Source organism: Bufo gargarizans, chromosome 6, assembly GCF_014858855.1.
Source record: "Bufo gargarizans isolate SCDJY-AF-19 chromosome 6, ASM1485885v1, whole genome shotgun sequence".
NCBI classification, from domain to species: domain Eukaryota; kingdom Metazoa; phylum Chordata; class Amphibia; order Anura; family Bufonidae; genus Bufo; species Bufo gargarizans.
This window is the reverse complement of record NC_058085.1, coordinates 228733573-228758560: the sequence shown is the minus strand read 5'-3', so window position 1 is coordinate 228758560 and position 24988 is coordinate 228733573. Positions and strand designations below refer to the sequence as shown.

General features: G+C 45.2%; 2 protein-coding genes across 6 annotated transcripts in view; one reads left to right on the top strand and one right to left on the bottom strand.

Annotated features, from left to right (window-relative positions):
• Positions 1 to 16781, top strand: part of NDUFV1 (NADH:ubiquinone oxidoreductase core subunit V1) — a 106388-nt gene extending 89607 nt beyond the window's left edge. For both annotated transcript variants that reach the window (XM_044298841.1, XM_044298840.1), the window contains exons 10-11: positions 15060 to 15205; positions 16605 to 16781. In XM_044298841.1, the coding sequence (XP_044154776.1) occupies positions 15060 to 15205; positions 16605 to 16688 (230 nt within the window). In that variant the 3' untranslated portion in view covers positions 16689 to 16781. The remainder of the gene's footprint in view (positions 1 to 15059; positions 15206 to 16604) is intronic.
• Positions 16782 to 16861: 80 nt separating this feature from the next.
• NUDT8 (nudix hydrolase 8) overlaps positions 16862 to 24988 on the bottom strand; it is an 80504-nt gene continuing 72377 nt past the window's right edge. For 2 of the 4 annotated variants that reach the window (XM_044298843.1, XM_044298844.1), the window contains one exon: positions 16862 to 17120. In XM_044298843.1, coding sequence (XP_044154778.1) covers positions 16899 to 17120 — 222 coding nt within the window. In that variant the 3' untranslated portion in view covers positions 16862 to 16898. The remainder of the gene's footprint in view (positions 17121 to 24988) is intronic. The other 2 variants (XM_044298847.1, XM_044298845.1) reach the window with 2 other exon arrangements.

Below are 24988 nucleotides of genomic sequence, written 5' to 3'. Positions count from 1 at the left end.
CGGGATTGGAAGAGGCAGAGGAATAATAGGGTGAGAGGTAAATTAGTCGGGCAGCAGAGTTGAGGATAGATTGTAGGGGTGCGAGAGTGCTAGATGGAAGGCCACAGAGGAGAATGTTGCAGTAGTCTAGGCGGGAGATAATGAGGGCATGTACAAGCATTTTTGCAGATTCAAAGTTAAAGGGGTTGTCCCATTTCAATGATCACAGTTTAATCTGCTAATGATATAACGGTGATCATTTTTGTAAATACAATGTATTAGCCAATTCCCTTCCTTTTTGATAAAATCCTTCTCCTCCTATCTCTGTGTTGTCATGTGTCTCCCCTAGTTACGGCCAACTCTCCCTGCCGAATGCAGGCGCCGCGCCTGCGCAGATTAACCACATCGATCCAGTGGCCGGCCTCTCCTCTCTTTCATGAACGCGCACGTCCGGCTGTTCATTTCCTTCTGCTGCTTCTGACACAGAGCCACGCATGCTCTGTTTACACTTCAGACTTGGGAGAGAGGGAGGAGGGGCTGGAGAGGTGTCCGATTACACTCTGCTCTGCCGGGTAGTGAAGGATTGTGATCAGCGTCCTCCAGCTCTGTCCCTGATCAGACCTCACTATGTGTTCTGTCCCCTTGTCAGGTCACATAACAGCTGGCCCCACTGCTTCTCTGATAAGATGGCCCCTGCTTTGCGCTTCCTGACATTAGCATGGGCTGATGTCCAACTGCCCCACACAAGCTGCTAGTTGTATGAAATAGTAATGTGGCCCCAAGAGAAGTCAACAGGGCCACACTGTACCTCCACATGCCTCTGCTTTCATTGTGACAAGTTCTAGGGGAGAATACTGCTGGATAGAAGTGTCCTATAGTTGCACAATATGGCGGCACTTCTGTATCATAGTGCCATATGACACCATATGGCAGCACACAGAGAACAGAACTTCAATAGAAGTCTATGGGGCTATACACTACCTCTGCATGCCTTGCATTATGGACTGTTCTAGGAGAGAATACTTCTGAATTATAGAGCAATATAAAACCATATGGCGGCACAAAGAGTACTTGAGACTTTACAAAGCAAGAATTTCCCATCCCCCATTCTGCTTTCTCTACACGGATAAATGCCCCGCCATCTCTCTGGTAAAAATGCCCCGCCATCTCTCTGGTAAAAATGCCCCGCCATCTCTCTGGTAAAAATGCCCCGCCACCTCTCTGGTAAAAATGCCCCGCCACCTCTCTGGTAAAAATGCCCCGCCACCTCTCTGGTAAAAATGCCCCGCCACCTCTCTGGTAAAAATGCCCCGCCACCTCTCTGGTAAAAATGCCCCGCCACCTCTCTGGCAAAAATGCCCCGCCACCTCTCTGGCAAAAATGCCCCGCCACCTCTCTGGCAAAAATGCCCCGCCACCTCTCTGTTATGTTCCAATAGAAGTCTATGGGGCTATACACTACCTATGCATGCTTCTAATTGCATTATGGACTGTTCTAGAAGAGAATACTTCTGAATTATGGTGCAATATAAAGCCATATGGCGGCACAAACAGTGTACTTGAGACTTTACAAAGCAAGAATTTACCATTCCCCCTTCTGCTTTCTCTACACAGATAAATTCCCCGCCATCTCTCCGTTAGGGCTCATCTACATGAATGTGTGTTGGCCGTTCCATGCATTGGGGACCGTAAATTGTGGTACCCTATGTGCGGGCAACATCCGTGCAGCTGCCGCAGACGGATCCCAGACCCATTCACTTGAATGGATCCGTGATCCATCCGTTCTAGTAGTGCAAGCACGACTTTTTTGCAATGCGTAGGCATGGCCAGAAACCCCACAGAAGCACTCTGAGGAGCTTCTGTGGGGTTTCACTCAGTGCACCGCATCTCCCAGATTACGGACCCATTGAAGTGAATGGGTCCGTGATGCGGGGTGCACAGACGACAGATGTAGCTGAGCTCTATATAAAGAGGTTCAGGGAAGATAGGTGTAGCAGAGCTGATTCCCCAGCAGGGGGAGGGGCCTCAGACACTGCAGGATGCCAGACTGTGAGTCATACTTTTCACATGAACGAGCACACAGGACTCAGCTCTCAGTGTGATGTCATAAGGAGGTGTGGCCGGCCTTCACTCTAGCTGCCTAAGCCTGCCCCCAGCCGTATCTGCAGAAAAGCAGGAAGTTACCAGCAGAGTGACTGCAGGGAAGGCTGAATGAGCGAAATGAGAATACCCCTTTAAGGAAAGCACAGATGTGGGAGATGTTTTTGAGTTGGAGGCGGCACGTGGTGGAAAGGGCTTGGATGTGCAGTCGGAAGGAAAGGGCAGAATCCGAGGTCACTCCAAGGCAGCGGGCTTTGTTGATTGGGGAGAGTGTCCAGCCATTGATCATGATAGATAGGTCTGTTGGGGGGGGTTGAACAAGATGGGGGGAAAGATTATGAACTCTGTCTTACCCATATTAAGTTTTAGAAAGCGAGAGGTGAAGGATGATAAAGAAGATAGACATTGTGGGATTCTTGATAGTAAGGTGGTGATGTCTGGACCAGAGAGGTAGATTTGTGTGTCGTCAGCGTAGGCGTGATACTGAAAGCAATGGGACTCTATGAGCTGACCAAGGCCAAAAGTGTAGATAGAGAAGAGCAGGGGTCCTAGGACAGAGCCTTGTGGGACACCAACAGAGAGGGAATGAGACGAGGAGGTGGTGCGGGAGTGGGAGACTCTAAACATCCAGTCTGTGAGGTATGATTTGATCCAGGAGAGGGCCAGGTCAGTGATGCCAAGAGATGAGCGTTTGCAAGAGAAGGGAGTGGTCAACAGTGTCAAAGGCAATGGACAGGTCAAGGAGAAGGAGGACAGAGTATTGTTCTTGGTTTTGGCTGTCAGTAGGTCATAAACACTGCCAGAGTTTAGTGATAGGTTGAAGAGATGAGTTAGGGCTGGGATAAACACTGTGGTAAGATTTAGGGATGATATGGGATTGGGTCAAGTGCACAGGTGGTCAGATGAGATTTGGAGAGTAGAGTGAAGAGTTTTTCTTCTGTAATGGTGGAGAAGCGGGTTTTGGGAGAAGAGGCCTGAGCAGTTGTGTAGCGGGTTTGTGGGGACTGTAGAAAAGCTTTCTCTGATGTGGTCTATCTTTTTGTTTGAAATATTTGGCAAAGTCCTCAGCTGAGAGGAGAGGGTGGGGGCGCTGGGGGACGGAAAAGAGTTAAGTGCTAAAAAGTTGTTTAGGGCTGTGTGACAGGGAAGATATGAGAGATGAGAAGTAGGCCTGTTTTGCATCAGAGAGTGATGATTTGAATATGAGAAGGGATTGCTTGTATGCGGTGAAATGATTTTTTAGAATGGGATTTCATCCATCGCCGCTCAGCAGCCCTGGAAGCTTGTCTGAGTTTTTTGGTCAGGTTGGTGTGCCAGGTTGTCTGTTGATTTTCCGGTTTTTGTTGTGTGTGTGTGTGTGTGTGTGTGTGTGTGTGTGTGTGGGGGGGGGGGGGGGGGGGGGGGGGACCATAACTCAATTTTATAACGGAATGCCTTTAGCAGCATTCCGTCATAATAGAAGTCTGTGGGCTGCAAAACGGATCCGTCCCGTTTCAGTTATGCAGGGGAGGACTGCATAACGGAAGACGGGCAGGAGACTGCCCTGTTTCTCAATGGGTGTCTCCAATTAGCTTTGGAGAAGGAGATGCCAATAGAGAAACGGAAGTCTCCTCCTCCCTGTACTGATAATAGTTCCATACCAGGCGGGAAAAACAAAAGGGGGGAACGGAGTGCCTGACAGATAACATAGTAAGTGATCTTACATGCCTGCACTAGGCCCTACACAACCCCCTACTTATTTCATAACGTATGGACCCATAAAAGGTCCTCTTTAAGTCACCCTGGGTGACTATAACTGGCAATCTTTGAGATTGCCCATTGTGTTCAGTGATGGCTATATAGCCATTATTGAACTCTTAATTTGCAATACAAAAATACAGTACTGCCACCTAGAGGCCTGTATTGGTTTATTTTAGTAATGGCTACCGAAGCCTGCTTGAGCCTTTCAGCTATTACTATAATGGAACAGGTTTCCCGATCTCAGCCATGGAACGTTGATACGGGAGCACGCAGCTCCCACTTCTAGTTCAATCAGATGCTGTGGTCTGACCATACAAATGATGTGTGTTTGACCATGGCATCTGAGAAGTTTGAAACAGCAAAAACTTGGTGGCTATGGCACCTGCTGCACACGTGATCGCGTGCCGACTTCCGTCGCACATGTACTATGGAGTTCACAAATTGGTTAAAGAATCTTTTTTTTATTTTTTTTATTTCAATAACTTAAAACAAAACTGATAAAATCCTGCAGTTTTCATGCTGGCCACTAAGCCTAATAGGCACCACTTCTTGGTCTGTAAAAACGAGATTTTTGTATAACTTACCAGTAAAATCTCTTTCTCGCTCTTTCCTTGGGGGACACAGAAGACCTTGGGTATAGCTCATCTCCATAGGAGGCGTGACACTAAGTGAAAGCTGTTAAGCCCCTCCTCCACAGCTATACCCTCAGCCTGGAGAGAGAGACTGCCAGTTGCGTGTCCAAGTAGTGAAAAAAGGCAAAGTCCAAAAGTGGAACCAACAAGCCAACTACCCAACGGGTAACACAAACTCGGAAACCGTGTAGAGAAAAACAAATGAATGGGTGGGTGCTGTGTCCCCCAAGGAAAGAGCGAGAAAGAGATTTTACTGGTAAGTTATACAAAAATCTCGTTTTCTCGCCCAGTTTCCTTGGGGGACACAGAAGACCTTGGGACGTTCAAAAGCAGTCCAAAAGGGGAGGGACCACAGCACCAAGGCGAAGCACCCGAAGGCATCCAGGAACCGCCGCCCGCACACCCAGGCGGGCCAAGGCAGCACCCGCCGAAGCCCGAGTAAGCCCCCTGCAGAACTCGGTAAGGCGTGCAAGGAAGACCAGTGGCCACCTTGCCCAAATGCATGGCCGAAGCCACCGACCGCTCTGGTGAAATGAATGGTGACATCAAGGCAGACCCCTGCCCCTGGTGCGGCAACCTCAGCAATAGCCAATCTGATAAAGCTGAGAAAAGCCATCCCGGAGGCAGTCAACCCTAAGCACGGACCGCCTGGAAACACAAGAGACCGAACATCGACAAGAGTCGGAGATCTCCAAGCAAAAACTGCAAAGCCCAAACAACATATAGGCAAACACCACCTTCAGAAGGAAGGAAGACATGGGATGTAGAACAACCCTGACCTGGGGAAAGACAGAAGGCTCGGAACAAGAAGGGCCGCCATTCAGGCACCTGTCCGAGACACGACGGCTACGGAAACAACCGTACAGGACAGAAGAGGTAGAGAGAACTTCTGTAACTGCTCCAAGGGAAAGATTGGAGCGCCGAGAACTCAGCATGCAGCTCCCAGGGCGGTACCGGAGGACAGTACAGAGGAACCAAAGAGCCACTCCGAGGAAGAGGGTCCGCTGGAAGAGGAAGGACAGCGCCGACACTTGACACTTCAAGCAAAAGAGTCCCAGTCCCAGGTCCAGGCCGGACTGGAGAAAGACAGAACCATGGGGGGGAGAAGGGCAGAGTGGGGAATGCCCAGCTACCCACAGACACCCAGACAAAAACCCCTAAGTCCAACGACAGATCCTGGACGAAACACAGCCAGGAGCGAACAGTAGCGAGCCCGCTGGAGTCACCTGGGCAAGCGGGTAAAAACCCAATGTGACCAGGCGCAGACCAGTAACACGGGCAGAAGGGTCGGCAAAACTGGTCCCGTCGGCCTCCGAGCAACGTTGTCCCGTATCCACCCGGTGTGGGGAGCAGAAGGACAGACGGAAGGGAACCGAAGGGTCCGCCCAGCATCCGCCAGATGCCAGGACAAGACAGGCTAAAGTCCATGCTGATGTAGCCACCACAGGAAGACTATCTACAGTCCTGGTGTGGGAGATCTAAGGACAATCTGGACCGAAGGGCAGTCCCCCCAAGTTACCAGAAGGTAAGTCTACAGCAGGACCACAGCCTAGAACGGAAGCGCAATCTGCACCCAGCGGGAGGACAGAACGCGGTAGACCCAGCAAGAGGCACACAGCTAATACAGCCAGTGTGAACAAGGGAGACAGTACGAGACCAAAGGAACACCGGAATCATCCACATGAACAACCATGCTCCCCCCAGAGGGGAGGACAGTGAAGGGACAGCCTCTGAAGCCTGGCCGGGGCAGAAGCCACATCGGAGCGATCTGTACCGAACGGGGAGCCAAACAGAGCTGGCGAGACAAGGTAGTCGAGACAGAGGCCGGCATCACACCCTCCAACCGAAAGGAGGAGTGGGCAGCAGGGAAGCCATAGGACAGCCCAAAAGCAGAACCCTGCTACACTGTGAGACGCCCGGTTCACCGCCTCGCAGAAGGCAAATACCCTGAAGAACCCAAGGTGGAGGTCCTCCGGACCTGGGTAATCGAGCATCCAAGAGAAGTCGGGTGATCTTCCCGAGAAGAGTGGCCCGAACCTGGTAGCAGATCAGACCAAAGCGTAGAGGGCGCCAAGAGGAAGGACTCATACCACACTGCATCCGAAGAGGAGGAAATGGTAGTAGGCGAAGGAACCATAGTCCCGCCAGAGCCAACGAAGAATCCGAGGGGCGCTGCAGACAACAGCACGCATCTAGGAACCACGAACACTTCCCGGGAGGAAGGGCTAACGAAATGAATGAGTACCACCCAGCTCGGTGCAGTAGAGAGCATAGAGCCCTCCGGGTCAGGTGGACAGAACGATCTCTGTAGAGACGAGTGCAAGGCTTGCGGCAAGTAACCCAAGAGAACAAAGGGATGTCGCAGGAAGGAGGGGAGGCATACGTACGAGCAGCCCCGTAAGCAGTGAGAAGGCCAACCCACCTACGGGAGGAGAAGGCATAAACTGCCCAAACAACGCACATGAAACGGCCGCTCCCTGCAAAAAAGTCACTCAGAGAAGAGGGCCAGCCACAGAGTGCCCCAGCATCTATGGAAGTGCAAAGTGCAACCTGAAAGGGAGTTATGCACAAGCCTAGCATGGCACGCGATGGAACGTAAGCAGTCCGCCCCGAAAGGGGGGAAATGTACCTGGCAAACTGCAGTCGGCAAGAGTGCAAAGGCCCACCCCAAAAGGGGGTGACGCCTAAGGCTACTTTCACACTAGCGTTCGGGTTTCCGTTCGTGAGCTCCGTTTGAAGGAGCTCACGAGCGGACCTGAACGCAGCCGTCCAGCCCTGATGCAGTCTGAATGGAGGCGGATCCGCTCAGACTGCATCAGTCTGGCGGCGTTCAGCCTCCGCTCCGCTCGCCTCCGCACGGACAGGCGGACAGCTGAACGCTGCTTGCAGCGTTCGGGTGTCCGCCTGGCCGTGCGGAGGCGTGCGGATCCGTCCAGACTTTCAATGTAAGTCAATGGGGACGGATCCGTTTGAAGATGCCACAATGTGGCTCAATCTTCAAGCGGATCCGTCCCCCATTGACTTTACATTGAAAGTCTGGACGGATCCGTACTAGGCTATTTTCCCACTTAGCTGTTCTATGCTAAAAATAATGCAGACGGATCCGTTCTGAACGGAGCCTCCGTCTGCATTATTATGAGCGGATCCGTTCAGAACGGATCCGCCCGAACGCTAGTGTGAAAGTAGCCTAAGGCCGTACCTACTCCAGAGACATAGGACATACCATATAATCCAGCAGGAACGCAGGAGGTCCACCTGGTGAAAGGGGGACATGCACAGGGTTATCCTAGCATTAAGAGCGTGCAATAATTCCCCCAACACCGAACTTTGTGAGAGTGCAACCACTCCGCCAATGAAGGGGACATGTACAAGTCCAGCACAGCACGTACAAGGACAGCCGTGAATCTCATGAGCGTGCAAAAGTCCGCCCATGGAATGAGGGGTGGTCACGCACAAGGCCAGCACCGAATCCAATGGGAGTGCAAGCGTTCCACCCATGTTAGAGGCCATTCTCATGGCCAGCAACGTATCCGGCTAGAGTGCAGTATGCCGCCCGGAAAAAAAGGGGGGGGGGGGGCATGCACATGGCCAGCATCTCATCCAGGGAGAGTGAGAGCACCCTGCCATGTACGGGAGTCATGCACATAGCCAGCAACGTACTGGCGAGAGACAAACACAGTCAGTGAGAATGTGTGTATGTCGCCTGAGGAAGGGAGGCATGCCCATGGCCGGCAGCGAATCCAGTGAGAGTGCGTACACCGCCCACGGAAGAGAGGCCATGCATATGGCTGACAGCGGATCCCGCGAGAGTGCAAGCACCCCGCCATGGAAGGGGTTCATGCACATGGCCAGCAACGCACCGGCGAGAGAACAACCACAGACAGAGGGAGTGTATGTATGCCGCCTGAGGGAAGGAGGCGTGCCCAAGGCCGGCAGCGAATCCAGCGAATTATATACCGCCGGGACTGAGGCGGAGCGGCGCATTAAACCGGCCTCGGGAGCCCACCCCGCAGGCCGGAAGAGTCAGGGGCCCAAATGGAGTGCCGGAATTGCGGCCCCGCAGGCCCGATGGCGGCCCAGCAGGTCATTGCGGCGCCCGGCCGCACCGGAATGTCCATGCCGGCCGGAGGCGAGGTCTGTCAGGAGCGGGCCCCAGGCCCTGAGCAACGCTCCGGTAAGGAGATGGGGGGACCCAGAGATCGGGTGCCCGCGTAGTATTATATACCGGCGGGACATCAAAAGATAAAGGGGGACAGCAGCTGTATGTCCTATGGGGGCCAGGAAGGGGGGGGGGGGAGCAGGGAGCAGATTGCCGCCCTGCGGCACCCCTCAGCAGTGGAAGAGTTAAGGTTTGTCCAGGGATTCGAACTCATGACCTCTACCATCAGAGGCAAGGCATTTACCCTCAGCTGTTCAGAGCTGTTCAGAGGCACAGTATGGGGGTCAGGCCCGCAGGAGACTGGTAGGTGGTGGTGGTAGGGGGGGGGGGGGGCGTAGGGCTGGAGAAGCCAATCTCTCACCATAGCCGTCTTCACCCTCGGTCCATTCCAGCAGGGTCGCCCCTTCAGCTACTGGCACCGTAGTGGCAGGACGCTGGAAGAGGGGCTTGGCGTGCGGGCGGCCCTTGCGCTGGCGGGATACAGGGGAGCTGGGCTGCCCTGGTCCTCCTTGCCTTCTGTGGGGGAGGCAGCAGTGCGGGTGACCAGCACTGGCGCAGCTCGACCCCGGGAGAAACAGAGAGGTCTAGTGCGTCTCTGTTGTCCCTGATGATCTGGAACAAAAAGAAAAGAAAAAGTAAAAATCAAAATTTAAACAAGGAGAAAACAGCCCTGCAGTAGCAGGGAGTGTCTTGCCTCCTTGGACACTAAGCAAAAAACTGTCAGTCTCTCTCTCCAGGCTGAGGGTATAGCTGTGGAGGAGGGGCTTAACAGCTTTCACTTAGTGTCACGCCTCCTATGGAGATGAGCTATACCCAAGGTCTTCTGTGTCCCCCAAGGAAACTGGGCGAGAAAATCACTTTACTGCAGTTACCGGTTTCATTCTAATCCTGTCTGTAATGATATTACCTCTGTGTATAGACCATTGTGTCAATGGCCCATGTGGGAGCCATAAAGCAAATGTTTTAATGCTTTCTAAATGCTAAACAGCTCAGGCAAGATGGCCGCCCCATAATCCTGTTCAGGAAATAGAATACAAAAATCTGTAATCGGAGAATAATCTGACTGTAAATGGCCTAACATTTAGTTTTTTGTGAAACATTACTTTTAATATTTATCTTACAAGAGAAAAGTGCATTTTTTTTTTCTCCGTCTAGGAGCTCACTCCTACTCCCATCTCCATACAGAATGTAATCTGATTCTTCAGTGAGCTGGCATTCTGCCCCTCGAGACTGAGGCTACTTTCTCGCGTTATGTCGTTTGTTTGGTCCTCATGCACTCTGAATGGAAAGATTGTTCAGGATGTCTTCCGATCTGGCACCATTCTGTTTTGTGACCGGACACACAACCGCTGCAGTTTTATGTTCAGTCATAAAAAAGGATCTGGCACTGAAAACAATGTCAATGGTGAAGGATCCGTTTTTTTTTAGGAGCCTTCATTGCATAACATAGTGTGCATACATGATCATTGGCCAAATAGGCATCCCCCTTATTACATTTTTATTTAAAAAAAAAATTAAAACAAACATACATTGTGCAAAGGATTCCATATATAAATATGCGGACAATAAGCAATGTCAGGTCGATAATTTAATCTCTGAGTATCTAGCTTTAAAATCCAGTGGAACTCCCTGGCCCTAAACTACTGTGTAGGGATCAGCGAATCGACTTTGGATGAAACATACCTTCAACTCATCAGAGCCAATACATTCTAATACTGCACAGAGCGCTCGCTCAGTACAGTATTAAAACAAAGTTTTATGCGAATCGACTGCGGATGTTTCATCCGAAGTCTATTTGCTCATCCCTACGTCCAATTACCACCTGTAGATGGTTTAGGTACCGGTTCACATCCCTGTACCCTAAGCCATGAAAAATCGCAAGTGTTATTTCACGTTGCGACACAGAAGATATGTTTCTGATGGAAGGTTTATCATTGATGTGCTCAGAAAGTATTTTGGGTCCAACATTAGGACTCAGACAGACTTTCATTGGATTTTAAAGCTAGATACTCTTATAACTAGGGGATTAAATTTGCAATCTGACATTGCTTATTTTTATTAGCACTACTGCAATATGTTCTCATATTATATACAGTATATAATCCTTTGCACAATGTATACGAGTTTTATAAAATGTATTAGGGTCCATTCACACGTCCGTGGTGTATTGCGGATCCGCAGTACACCAGGCCGCACATGGCTGGCACTAAATGGAGATGTCCTATTCTTGTCCGCAGCTGCGGAAAAGAATAGGACATGCTCTATTTTCTTGCAGAGCAGCGGACCGGAAGATTGGGGCCACGCTCCGAATCCATTCCATCCCTATAGAGAATGAATGGGTCCGCACAATTGTGAAACGGATACGGACCACACTTGCGGACGTGTGAATGGAGCCTAAAGGGCAATGCGTGTTTGGCCGATGAGCAAGCAGGTTCTGTCTGACTAAACTGAGGTGTCTTTCTTTGATGATGTAAATGATACCTTTTTGTCTGTATGATGAACAGCTGCAGATATATCTTTGTTTGTTTGTTTCTATTCATATGCAAATTAGCAATATTGAGCACAAGGGGGTGGGGCTGAACCCTTGGAGCACTAACACCCACTGTACTCTGTAAACTTCCTCCCCTTGATTGACAGGGCTAGACATCAGCAAGCTAAGGGCAGAGCTGTGTCTTATAAGGTTGTTTCGATACCAAAATTTTGATTCCATGATTTGATGCCATTCGATACCACATGAAAAAAAATAAAAAGCACCAAAAAAGCTGCATGTGTTCCACATTTTGTGGAACATCCGGCCCATAATCGAACAGTCCTATCCTATTTTTGGGGGGGGGGGGGGGGAGACAAGGCGACAAAAAAATAAAAAATTCATCATGCAGGTTTTTTTCTCTTATGGCGTTCACTATATATATATATATATATATATAATAATATTGGACCTTTCGGAAGTGGTAATATGTTTATTGTTTATTTTATATGTAAAATTAGCAAAGGGGGTGATTTATACTTACAAAAAAAAACAATTATTAACTTTTTATTAACAGAGCTCTATTAGGGTGAATAGGATCTCGCTCTCCCTGCTGTCCTGGGCTTTGTGCGCACAGCAGCAGGGAGCTTACCATGGCAGCCAAGGTTTCAGTAGTGTCCTGGCTGCCATGGTAACCGATCGGAGCCTCAGGATTACACAGCTGGGGCTCCGATCAGAAGCTGTCACCAATGAGGAGGGGGTGGGGGGGACCCTGTGGCCACTGCCACCAATGATTTTAAACCTGGGGGGCGCACTGCGCCACCAATGATAATTAACGTTTAGTACAGGAGGCCGGGTGCGGGCAGCAGAATCACATAGCAGTCACACAGACTCTGACAGGTAGCCGTGATCAGCTTCCTTTTGTATTTGTATTAAACGTTAACTTTCATTGGTGGCGCAGTGCGCTCTCCCCTCCTCTGCCCCTCTCTCTCCTGATTGTTAGCAGCGGGGGCACAAAGGGAGGGAGATAGTGACTCCTTGTCCCCTGTGCTGCTGAGGGAACATGGCACGCGCTGATAGCAGTGCGCTCCATGCTCTGTGATACTAGACTGCACAGTAGCGCATTCTAGTATCCAAAAATGTAAAATCGAGGTCGATACCGGACAAAAGTATCAAATGGGGTATTGAAAATTCGATACCCAAAACAACCCTAGTGTTAGCATGTACATATCGTACACTATGGTACTGTAGCTTTACCACATTGAGAGATGCTCAGAAAGCTAATATACATATTGCTGGTTTATTCACAAATAAAATAGTATTATAATAAAATCAGTAATGTGTAATTTCCTAAATATAGAAAAAAAAAACTGCCTTTTCTATGTGGTAATGCTGTAGCTTAGTGAAAAGCCTTGATAATAAAGATCATAGGTTTGAATCTCGGGAGACTTTCAGATTTTCTTTTTTTTTATCTTCAGGTTTTCTTTTTTTCTTCCAATTTTAACCCATAAGGCTATATCCTTATATTGAAAATGTTTTTTTTTTTTTTGTCCTTTAAAAAGCGATATGTATATATGTGTGTGTGTGTGTATGTATGGATATGTGTATGGATATGTGTGTGTGTGTGTATATATATATATATATATATATATATATATATATATATATATATATATATATATATATATAATATTGTATGTACAGACCAAAAGTTTGGACACATCTTCTCATTCAAAGAGTTTTCTTTATTTTCATGACTATGAAAATTGTAGATTCACACTGAAGGCATCAAAACTATGAATTAACACACGTGGAATTGTATACATAACAAAAAAGTGTGAAACAACTGAGAGTGTCATATTCTAGGTTCTTCAAAGTAGCCACCTTTTGCTTTGATTACTGCTTTGCACACTCTTGATGAGCTTCAAGAGGTAGTCACCTGAAATGGTCTTCCAACAGTCTTGAAGGAGTTCCCAGAGATGCTTAGCACTTGTTGGCCCTTTTGCCTTAACTCTGCGGTCCAGCTCACCCCAAACCATCTTGATTGGGTTCAGGTCCGGTGACTGTGGAGGCCAGGTCATCTGGCGCAGCACCCCATCACTCTCCTTCATGGTCAAATAGCCCTTAAACAGCATGGAGGTGTGTTTGGGGTCATTGTCCTGTTGAAAAATAAATGATGGTCCAACTAAACGCAAACCGGATGGAATAGCATGCCGCTGCAAGATGCTGTGGTAGCCATGCTGGTTCAGTATGCCTTCAATTTTGAATAAAATTGTCACAACAGTGTCACCAGCAAAGCACCATCACACCACCTCCTCCATGCTTCACGGTGGGAACCAGGCATGTAGAGTCCATTCGTTCACCTTTTCTGCGTCGCACAAAGACTGTGGTTGGAACCAAAGGGCTAAAATTTGGACTCTTCAGACCAAAGCACAGATTTCCACTGGTCTAATGTCCATTCCTTGTGTTCTTTAGCCCAAACAAGTCTCTTCTGCTTGTTGCCTGTCCTTGGCAGTGGTTTCCTAGCAGATATTCTACCATGAAGGCCTGATTCACACAGTCTCCTCTTAACAGTTGTTCTAGAGATGTGTCTTCTGCTAGAACTCTGTGTGGCATTGACCTGGTCTCTAATCTGAGCTGCTGTTAACCTGCGATTTCTGAGGCTGGTGACTCGGATGACTGACTGACCTTCATTTCTTAAAGTAATGATGGCCACTCGTTTTTCTTTACTTAGCTGCTTTTTTCTTGCCATAATACAAATTCTATCAGCTGTGTATCCACCTGACTTCTCCACAACGCAACTGATGGTCCCAACCCCATTTATAAGGCAAGAAATCCCATTTATTATTTTTATATTTTCAGTTGTTTCTCACTTTTTTGTTATATATAATTCCACATGTGTTAATTCATAGTTTTGATGAATGAGAAGGTGTGTCCAAACTTTTGGTCTGTACTGTGTCTCTATCTCTCTCTCTCGTTAATAAACCAGTAATAGGTTTTCGGTTTCTCAGCAAAAATAATAGTAAGGCCTTTTCATTAAAGGTTAAATGACAGAGAATTATTATTATTTTTTTATATATGTCTCTCCAGTACTTAAACTAGCCTTAGTGGTAGGGAAGACTTTGTTTTTTTTTCCCCTGTGCTCAGAAAGCTAAGACATACTAGTGTCTATATAATCACATATTGTGCCTGTGATTTAAAGCAGTAATATGTGTATTAGCTTTCTAAGCATATCTTTGTTGTAAAGCTATAGTACATATCATGTACACTATGTACAAGCTAGGACACAGATCTGCGCACAGCATGCTGATGTCTAGCCATGTCAATGAAGGCGAGGGGGGAGTGTGCAGAGCAGTGCACAAAGGATTCATCAGGCAATTTGCGGCACTATTACACACACAGTGTAATACAGAGAGACAAATTAAAAACTGCGGCATTAACGGGCCCATTTTTCTTGTGCATAGTGCATCCAACTGGAGTTTTTTCATTAATATTTTCATTTTGTACATGCCATGTTGCAGTCTTCATCATTTTGTAGTTTAAAGGGGTTGTCCGGGCTTTTAATATTGATGACCTATTCTCAGGATAGGAATAAAAGATTGTAACCAGTGTCTTCTCTTTGCAAGTTTATTCCAGTCCACACATAAAAACAGGCAACGTTTCGGCTTATTCCAAGCCTTTCTCAAGCCATCCTCAGGATAGGTCATCAATATCAGATCTTCGGGGGTCCAACACCCCTGCTAATCGGCTGTATCAGGAGAGAGCGTGTGCAGTGTGCACGTGCCATCTCCCTTCTCTCTTCCTGTCCACTGCTGCAGTATACGGTCTTTGCCATTAAACAGCTTCAGTGACCAGAAAGCGAGACGGGTGACTACATTGATCCTGAGGATAGGTCATCAGTATTAAAAGCCTGGACAATCCCTTTAACAACCTGTTCTCAATTGGTTACTTGAGCTTTTTTTAATTTTTTTATTTTACACTAGGTGTTGATTGGATGAACAAAGTCATGTGGCGAATGTGTCAAGGAAATGCCCGCCCAGATGAGATCGACATGTTGTGGGAAATCAGCAAGCAGATTGAAGGCCACACCATCTGCGCTTTGGGTGATGGAGCAGCTTGGCCTGTACAGGTAAATGTTTTTTTGTTAGAGTCTGTATTTAGTCATTTGCTCAGATTACGTCATAAGCATACATAAAGAATGCACTTCGAAGCATATCCAAATAACCATGTGCTATGTCCAGTTACAGTGGAAAAAAATTGGTAAAAGGCAAAAAAAAAAAAAAAAAAAGTTTCAAAGTCAAAACTACCAATGCAAAATAGAGAACCAATTTTACTCATTTATTTTCGTGTCAATTTGCATATTTAATTTTAAGAATTTCTTAACAAAATTGCTTAAACATTAAAAATCTCTATGCATCATGTAAAAACGTAACAAATTTTTTTGTAGTCCAATAAAGTTACAACCATTAAATCAAGTGGGTATTAACTGCTTTTCAGGCCTGGTGATCAAAGGGAAAGTGCTTACTGGTTATTGCATGGCACCTGTCACACAGATATAACCGCCCCATGCTGCAGACCACAAATGGTGGTCCACAATGTATTGGCATCCCACTTGCGGACGCGGACCCGTTTACTTGAATGGGTCTGAGAGTCGCAAGAATTGGTCTGCGCCGCAAAAAAATAGAATGTTCTATTTTGCGGTGCGGAAGCATAGACTGAAATTCAATGGAAGCTCGCCATAGTGCTTCCACTCCGTGCCTCCGCTCCGTATCTTGCGGACCCTTTCAAGTGATACGGAGCGCACACTGCAAGTGCCCATATATTGAGGACCTACTGTTTGCTGACTGCAATACGAGCATGGGTTGCGCATGTTTGTGTGCATGAGCCCTAACTGTCGGACAGGAGGTCGTAATAACAAATGAACTTCTTCCTCTGCAGTGAAGAACAGCGCATATTTATGTACACATGGCAGAGAAGAAAATGTCACCACTTAAGGCCTTATTAACTACTTACCACTGTACAACTATATTAGTTGTGACGGTAAATTATCTGTAACCCAACATATAAAAGCACATTGCAGATCTCTGTAACTGGGCGGTCAACCTTTAAACAGGCCTTGAGACATGACTGGGATAATAACCAAGTCATGTCTCAAGGACTGTTTTAAATGGTAAGTATTGACTTGGAGACCTTACATCTGGTGGCATTAGAAGCAGAGCTTGTTAAGAGCTGATATGCATACCCTCTTCCCAGAACTCCAGAAGAGCATTGCCTGGCCTGTAAGACTACTCACGCCAACTAGGTGCTCTCTATAAGGAGATATAGTATCATTTTTGCGCTAACATACTTTTTTTTTTTTTTTTTTTTTTTTTTTTTTTTTTACACAATTGAACTCTAAAGTGGTGAATGCCACTGTACATTTTTTTTAATTATTTTTTGTAGAAGTTCATCGTAAGACAAAAACATGATGTGACTTAAGAACACATTCCTTATCCCTTGAATACTGTAACCTGTCACTTCTCTTGCAGGGTTTGATTCGCCACTTCCGGCCAGAGTTGGAGGAACGTATGAAACAGTTTCATACAGTCAAGAGACAGCATGCCAGCAGTTAAGAGGGCACAGGACACCCTGCACAAAGTACAATCTGTTTTGTGGAAATCCTGCATGAACTTCTGTATGTATAATAAAATAACTTTCTAAGCTGACTTGTATTGTCTCTCGAGTTTTCTGTAAACTGCATAAAAAGTAGACTTACAAAAAAAAAAATTCACTTTTGACTACACAGCAGCTTTAAGGTTTTTTTTTATTGGTAAAGGAGGTAGTCAGTGAGTTCGAGAGCCACAGAGGACACTGTGATAGGAGCCAGGGAACAATAGCGAAAGGGCAGAGTCTGTCATCATGGCTGTGAGCCCCCACACCTTGTATCCTGAGACCTGAAAGACTGGTAGAGTGTAGGTATAGCGCCCATGCTGGCGGAAACAAGTGTAACCACGAATAGAGCTTGTACATGCCAGTGAAAGTGGTAGCGTGAGGAGCATTTCCACCTAAAAGTGACATAAGAGATCATCAATAAGACTATTCCTTATAAAAATTCTTAAAATCCGTCCATGGCCTCCTGCGGGCGCATCTATGTACTATCTTTATACTAGCCATAATCATTCACTTGCTGTGAAATACTGGGTGGAGTCACAGCAGATTTTGCTGCAACAAAAACAATTATGCAGATTTTATGCTTATTTTTCCCCTCACCCACGACAGCGCCACAAGAGAGGGAGAGGATCCACCCCCCAAAGACAGGAAACCTGAAGTAAAAAAAGGCGGAGACTCCCCTCCAACTTCAGTATGGTTTCCTGTCTTTGGAGGGGAAGCCTGTAGTACATTCTTCTCTTCCCATGGTTGCCCTTAGTTACCTGCTGTCCCTGATCTTGACACGTGGTGCGGGAAGGGGGGGGGGGGGGTTAGCAGAGGCACAATAGCTGGAGGCTCCTAAGCACTGACAGGCATGATGCTTCTGTGCTAAAGCACTAGTAAGCATTGCGGGCGCGTCTGGTAAAGGATGTTAAGCATGGAGGACATCACGTGGCCCGGGGGAGGAGCGTCTGACCGCTCTATAGGAAGGAGACTCTAATCCAGAATGAGGCCTGGAGCGCACGTATGTGTCGTGAAGCATCATGTAACGTCAGGGGAGGTGCAGATAAGAGCACAGAACCCGGAAGTGAGCTGCCGGCAGTTAATTCCACGAAAGTGTTTGCAGCAGCGTTCCTGACAGAGCAGGACCGTTTTGAATTATGAGCAAGGTGATCGTCTGGCAGCCACTATGGAGGAAGAAAGGAAGGACACAGCTGAAGATCCAGTGTCCACAACGGGGGGGCGGGGGGGGATCAGAAACTTTAGTGTGGCACAAATATATAGTTATATAGCTATCACCCCCCCTGCACCCCTGCATGATTTTAGCCTGGTGGGAGGTGCAGGGGGGGTGTTGTGGGCGGTGCGGCAGGCGGGGTCGTGATCCCTCGCTCGCCTCCCGCCGAATAATCGTTGGCTTCTAGTGGGTATACCAGGGTGTCAGCACATTGCTGACACCCTGGTATAAACGGCTGACATCTGTGAATGGATGTCAGCCGTTTAACCATTTCCATACAGCGGTCCGTACGGACCACTGTATGGAAAGAGTTAACAGTAAGATGCGGCTCCCTCCCTATGCCTTTGCAGCCCCCCGATGGGAGAGGGAGAGAGCCCCCAGTGCTTACCCTTCCCCGTCTGCGAAGTTGTGGCCACAACTTCGCAGCGGGGGAAGGTTCCCATGGCAACAGGACGCCTTCTCAGACGTCCTGCTGTCCATGGTGCTGAACAGATCTATGCTAAAAGCATAGATCTGTTCAGTGTAAGTAAAATACAGTACAGAACCCTATATAGGGTTCTGTACTGTATTATACATACATCAGACCCACTGGATCTTCAAGAACCAAGTGGGTCTGGGTAAAAAAAAAGTAAATGTGTTTTTTTATTTTCACTTTTTCTTATCACTAATTAAAAATGAAAAAAATTAAATTTCCTACACATGTTTGGTATTGCCGCGTCCGTAACGACCTGATCTATAAAACGGTCATGTTACTTTCCCCGCACTGTGAACGCCATAAAAAAATAAAAACTATGAGTAAATTGAAATTTTACCCACCTTACTTCCCAAAAAAGTAAGTGATCAAAAAAGTCGCATGTACGCCAAAATAGTGCCAATCAAACCGTCATCCCATCCTGCAAAAAAATGAGACCCTACCCAAGATAATCGCCCAAAAACTGAAAAAACTATGGCTCTTAGACTATGGAAACACTAAAACATGATTTTTTTTTATGTTTCAAAAATGAAATCATTGTGTACAACTTGCATAATAAAAAAAAGGATACATATTAGGTATCGCCGTGTCCGTATCGACCAGCTCTATAAAAATATCACATGAGTTAACCCCTCAGGTGACCACCGTAAAAAAAAAAAAAAAAAAAACTGTTTGAAAAAAAAGCAATTGTCATCTTACTGTCACAGTGCAATAGCAAGCGATCAAAGTCATATGCACCCCAAAATAGTGCCAATAAAACAGCCATCTCACCCCGCAAAAAATGAGACCCTGCATAAGATAATCGCCCAAAAACTGAAAAAAAAATATGGCTCTTAGACTATGGAGACACTAAAACCTTTTTTGTTTTAAAAATGAAATCATTGTGTAAAACTTACATAAATAAAAAAAAGTATACATATTAGGTATCGCCGCGTCCGTGACAACCTGCTCTATAAAATTACCACATGATCTAACCTTTCAGATGAATGTTGTAAATAACAAAAAAAAAAACGGTGCCAAAAAAGCTATTTCTTGTTACCTTGCCGCACAAAAAGTGTAATATAGAGCAACCAAAAATCATATGTACCCTAAACTAGTACCAACAAAACTGCCACCTTATCCCGTAGTTTCTAAAATGGGGTCACTTTTTTGGAGTTTCTACTCTAGGGGTGCATCAGGGGGGCTTCAAATGGGACATGGTGTCAAAAAAACCAGTCCAGCAAAATCTGCCTTCCAAAAACCGTATGGCATTCCTTTCCTTCTGCGCCCTGCTCTGTGCCCGTACAGCTGTTTACGACCACATATGGGGTGTTTCTGTAAACTACAGAATCAGGGCCATAAATAATGAGTTTTGTTTGGCTGTTAATACTTGCTTTGTTACTTGAAAAAAAAAAAAAATTAAAATGGAAAATCTGCCCAAAAAGTGAAATTTTGAAATTGTATCTATTTTCCATTAAATCTTGTGCAACAGGGTTAACAAAATTTGTAAAATCAGTTTTGAATACCTCGAGGGGTGTAGTTTCTTAGATGGGGTCACTTTTACCCTGCTTTCACACCTGAGCGTTTCTCAAACGTTTTTATGCACGTTTTTTGTAATAGTAAACGCGCCTTTCACTCTACGCCCCGCTGTGTGGCCGTACAGTAGTTTACGGCCACATATGGGGTGTTTCTGTAAACGGCAGAGTCAGGGCAATAAAGATAGTCTTGTTTGGCTGTTAACCCTTGTTTTGTTAGTGGAAAAAATTGGTTAAAATTGAAAATTTGGCAAAAAAATGAAATTCTCAAATTTCATCCTCATTTGCCAATAACTCTTGTGCAACACCTAAAGTGTTAACAAAGTTTGTAAAATCAGTTTTGAATACCCTGAGGGGTGTAGTTTATAGAATGGGGTCATTTTTGGGTGGTTTCTATTATGTAAGCCTCGTAAAGTGACTTCAGAGCTGTAGTGGTCCCTAAAAATTGGGTTTTTGAAAATTTCTGAAAAATTTCAATATTTGCTTCTAAAGTTCTAAACCTTGTAACATCCCCAAAAAATAAAATATCATTCCCAAAATAATTCAAACCTAAAGTAGACATATGGGGAATGTAAAGTCATCACAATTTTGGGGGGTATTACTATGTATTACAGAAGTAGAGAAACTGAAACTTTGAAATTTGCTAACTTTTTGTAAATTAGGTATTTTTTTATGCAAAATTATTTTTGGGACTTCATTTTACCAGTGTCATGAAGTACAATATGTGACGAAAAAACTATCTCAGAATGGCCTGGATAAGTCAAAACGTTTTAAAGTTATGAGCACTTAAAGTGACACTGGTCAGATTTGCAAAAAAAATGGCCAAGTCCTTAAGGTGAAATAGGGCTGAGTCCTTAAGGGGTTAAAATGGCAGACTTGACCTGTTAAAAGGAGGGTGATGCTTGAAATCATTGTTCTTCCATTGTTAACCATGGTGATCTGCAAAGAAACGCATGCAGCCATCATTGCGTTGCATAAAAATGGCTTCACAGGCTAGGATATTGTGGCTACTAAGAATGCACCTCAATCAACAATTTATGGGATCATCAAGGAAAGAGGTTCAATTCTTGTTAAGAAGGCTTCAGGGCGTCCAAGAAAGTCCAGCAAGCGCCAGGATCGTCTCCTAAAGAGGATTCAGCTGCGGGATCGGAGTGCCACCAGTGCAGAGCTTGCTCAGGAATGGCAGCAGGCAGGTGTGAGCGCATCTGCACGCACAGTAAGGCGAAGACTTTTGGAAGATGGCCTGGTGTCAAGAAGGGCAGCAAAGAAGCCACTTCTCTCCCAAAAAAAAAAAACATCAGGGAAAGATTGATCTTCAGCAGAAAATATGGTGAATGGACTGTTGAGGACTGGGGCAAAGTCATATTCTCAGATGAAGCCTCTTTCCGATTGTTTGGGGCATCAGGAAAAAGGCTTGTCCGGAGAAGAAAAGGTGAGCGCTACCATCAGTCCTGTGTCATGCCAACAGTAAAGCATCCTGAGACCATTTATGTGTGGGGTTGCTTCTCATCCAAGGGAGTGGGCTCACTCACAATTTTGCCCCAAAACACAGCCATGAATAAAGAATGGTACCAAAACACCCTCCAACAGCAACTTCTTCCAACAACAGTTTGGTGAAGAACAATGCATTTTCCAGCACGATGGAGCACCGTGCCATAAGGCAAAAGTGATAACTAAGTGGCTGGGGGACCAAAACGTTGACATTTTGGGTCCATGGCCTGGAAACTCCCCCGATCTTAATCCCATTGAGAACTTGTGGTCAATCCTCAAGAGGCGGGTGGACAAACAAAAACCCACTAATTCTGACAAACTCCAAGAAGTGATTATGAAAGAATGGGTTGCTATCAGTCAGGAATTGGCCCAAAAGTTGATTGAGAGCATGCCCAGTCGAATTGCAGAGGTCCTGAAAAAGGGCCAACACTGCAAATACTGACTCTTTGCATAAATGTCATGTAATTGTCAATAAAAGCCTTTGAAACGTATGAAGTGCGTGTAATTATATTTCACTACATCACAGAAACAACTGAAACAAAGATCTAAAAGCAGTTTAGCAGCAAACTTTGTGAAAACTAATATTTGTGTCATTCTCAAAACTTTTGGCCACGACTGTACATCTAAGGAGCAGAGGCCTAGGAGAACACAGACTGAGTAATGCCGTTTCCTCAGATTCAGAAGAGGGGGACCGTTTCCAATCCTTGGAGAATCTTTATTCAGACGACTAATCTTACTCTTCTGGAAAGGAGATGGGAAGGCCCTATTTTCTAATTGAGGATGTAGATCGTTTATTAAAAGTGGTTGAATCAACTATGGGGATAGAAGATTCTAAGGAACCAAAATCGGTGCAGGATATAATGTTCGGCGGCCTGGAAACAAAACATCTGAGATCTTTCCCGATTCATAAAAATGTGTCTGCATTGATCAAAGGGGAATGGAAAAGCCACAATAAGAGGGTTTATATTTCGAAAAAATATAAAGAGAAAATATCCTTTTTCTGAAGAGACTGCAGTTCCATGGAATAAAGCACCTAAAATAGACGTTGCCACCTCCAAAGTAGCTAAAAAGACATCCTTACCTTTTGAAGACATGGCATCATTAAAAGATCCCTTAGATAAAAAAAAAAGCTGTTTTTTTAACCCCTTAAGGACACAGCCTTTTTACACCTTAGGACCAGGCCATTTTTTTTAAAATCTGACGAGTCACTTTAAGTGCTGATAACTTTAAAACGCTTTGACTTATCCAGGCCGTTCTGAGATTGTTTTTTTTCGTCACATATTGTACTTCATGACACTGGTAAAATGAAGTTAAAAAAAATATATTTAACAAATATTTAACAAAAATTTGGAAAAATTTGCAAATTTCAAAGTTTCAGTTTCTCTACTTCTGTAATACATAGTAATACCCCTAAAAATTGTGATGCCTTTACATTCCCCATATGTCTACTTCATGTTTGAATTATTTTGGGAATGATATTTTATTTTTTGGGGATGTTACAAGGCTTAGAAGTTTAGAAGCAAATCTTGAAATTTTTCAGAAATTTACAAAAACCCAATTTTTAGGGACCACTACAGCTCTGAAGTCACTTTGCGAGGCTTACATAATAGAAACCACCCAAAAATGACCCCATTCTATAAACTACACCCCTCAAGGTATTCAAAACTGATTTTAAAAACTTTGTTAACCCTTTAGGTGTTGCACAAGAGTTATTGGCAAATGGGGATGAAATTTGAGAATTTCATTTTTTTGCCTAATTTTCCATTTTAACCCATTTTTTCCACTAACAAAGCAAGGGTTAACAGCCAAACAAGACCGTATCTTTATTGCCCTGACTCTGCCGTTTACAGAAACACCCCATACGTGGCCGTAAACTACTGTACGGCTACACCGCGGGGCCATATGGTTTTGGGAAGGCAGGTTTTGCTGGACTGGTTTTTTGACACCATGTCCCATTTGAAGCCCCCTGATGCACCCCTAGAGTAGAAACTCCATAAAAGTGACCCCATCTAAGAAACTACACCCCTCAAGGTATTCAAAACTGATTTTACAAAGTTTGTTAACCCTTTAGGTGTTGCACAAGATTTAATGGAAAATAGAGATACAATTTCAAAATTTCACTTTTTTGGCAGATTTTCCATTTTAATATTTTTTTTCCAGTTACAAAGCAAGGGTTAACAGCCAAACAAAACTCATTATTAATTGCCCTGATTCTGTAGTTTACAGAAACACCCCATATGTGGTCGTAAACTGCTGTACGGGCACACGACAGGGCGCAGAAGGAAAGGAATGCCATACGGTATTTGGAAGGAAGATTTTGCTGGACTGGTTTTATTGACACCATGTCCCATTTGAAGCCCCCCTGATGCACCCCTAGAGTAGAAACTCCAAAAAAGTGACTCCATTTTAGAAACTATGGGATAAGGTGGCAGTTTTGTTGGTACTAGTTTAGGGTACATATGATTTTTGGTTGCTCTATATTACACTTTTTGTGCGGCAAGGTAACAAATGGCTTTTTTGGCACAGTTTTTTTTATTTTTTGTTATTTACAACATTCATCTGACAGGTTAGATCATGTGGTAATTTTATAGAGCAGGTTGTCACGGACGCGGCGATACCTAATATGTATACAATTTTTTTTATTTATGTAAGTTTTACACAATGAATTAATTTTTAAAACAAAAAAAAGTTTGTGTCTCCATAGTCTAAGAGCCATAGTTTTTTCAGTTTTTGGGCGATTATCTTAAGTAGGGTCTCATTTTTTGCGGGATGAGATTACGGTTTTATTGGCACTATTTTGGAGTGCTTATGACTTTTTGATCGCTTGCTGTTACACTTTTTGTGAAGTAAGATGACAAAAAATGGCTTTTTTTTTACACCGTTTTTTTTTTAAAAATTACACAATGATTTCATTTTTGAAACAAAAAAAATCATGTTTTAGTGTTTCCATAGTTTTCAGTTTTGGGGCGATTATCTTGGGTAGGGTATGATTTTTGCGGGATGAGATGACTGTTTGTTACAATTTTGGCGTACATACAACTTTTTTTATCACTTTTATTACCTTTTTTGGGAAGTAAGGTGGGCAAAATTTCAATTTCATCATAGTTTTTAATTTTTTATTTTTATGGCGTTCACCGTTTGGGTAAAGTGACATGACCGTTTTATAGATCAGGTCGTTACGGACACGGCGATACCAAACATGTGTAGGGAATTTTTTTTTTTTTTTTTTTTAATCAGTGATAAATGTGTTTTTTGATTTTTACTTTATTTTTTTTATTTTTGACCCAGACCCACTTGGTTCTTGAAGATCCAGTGGGTCTGATGTCTGTATAATACAGTACAGTACAATATATAGTACTGTACTGTATTTTACACTTTGTCTGAACAGATCTATGCCTTTAAGCACAGATCTGTTCAGCACCATGGACAGCAGGGCGCCTCAGAAGGCGTCCTGTTGCCATGGGAACCTTCCCCGTCTGCTCAGTAGTGGCCAGAACTGCGCAGACGGGGAAGGGTAAGGACGGGGCTTCGGTGGGGCTGCCTGGGGGCTCTCTCCCTCTCCATCGGGGGGCT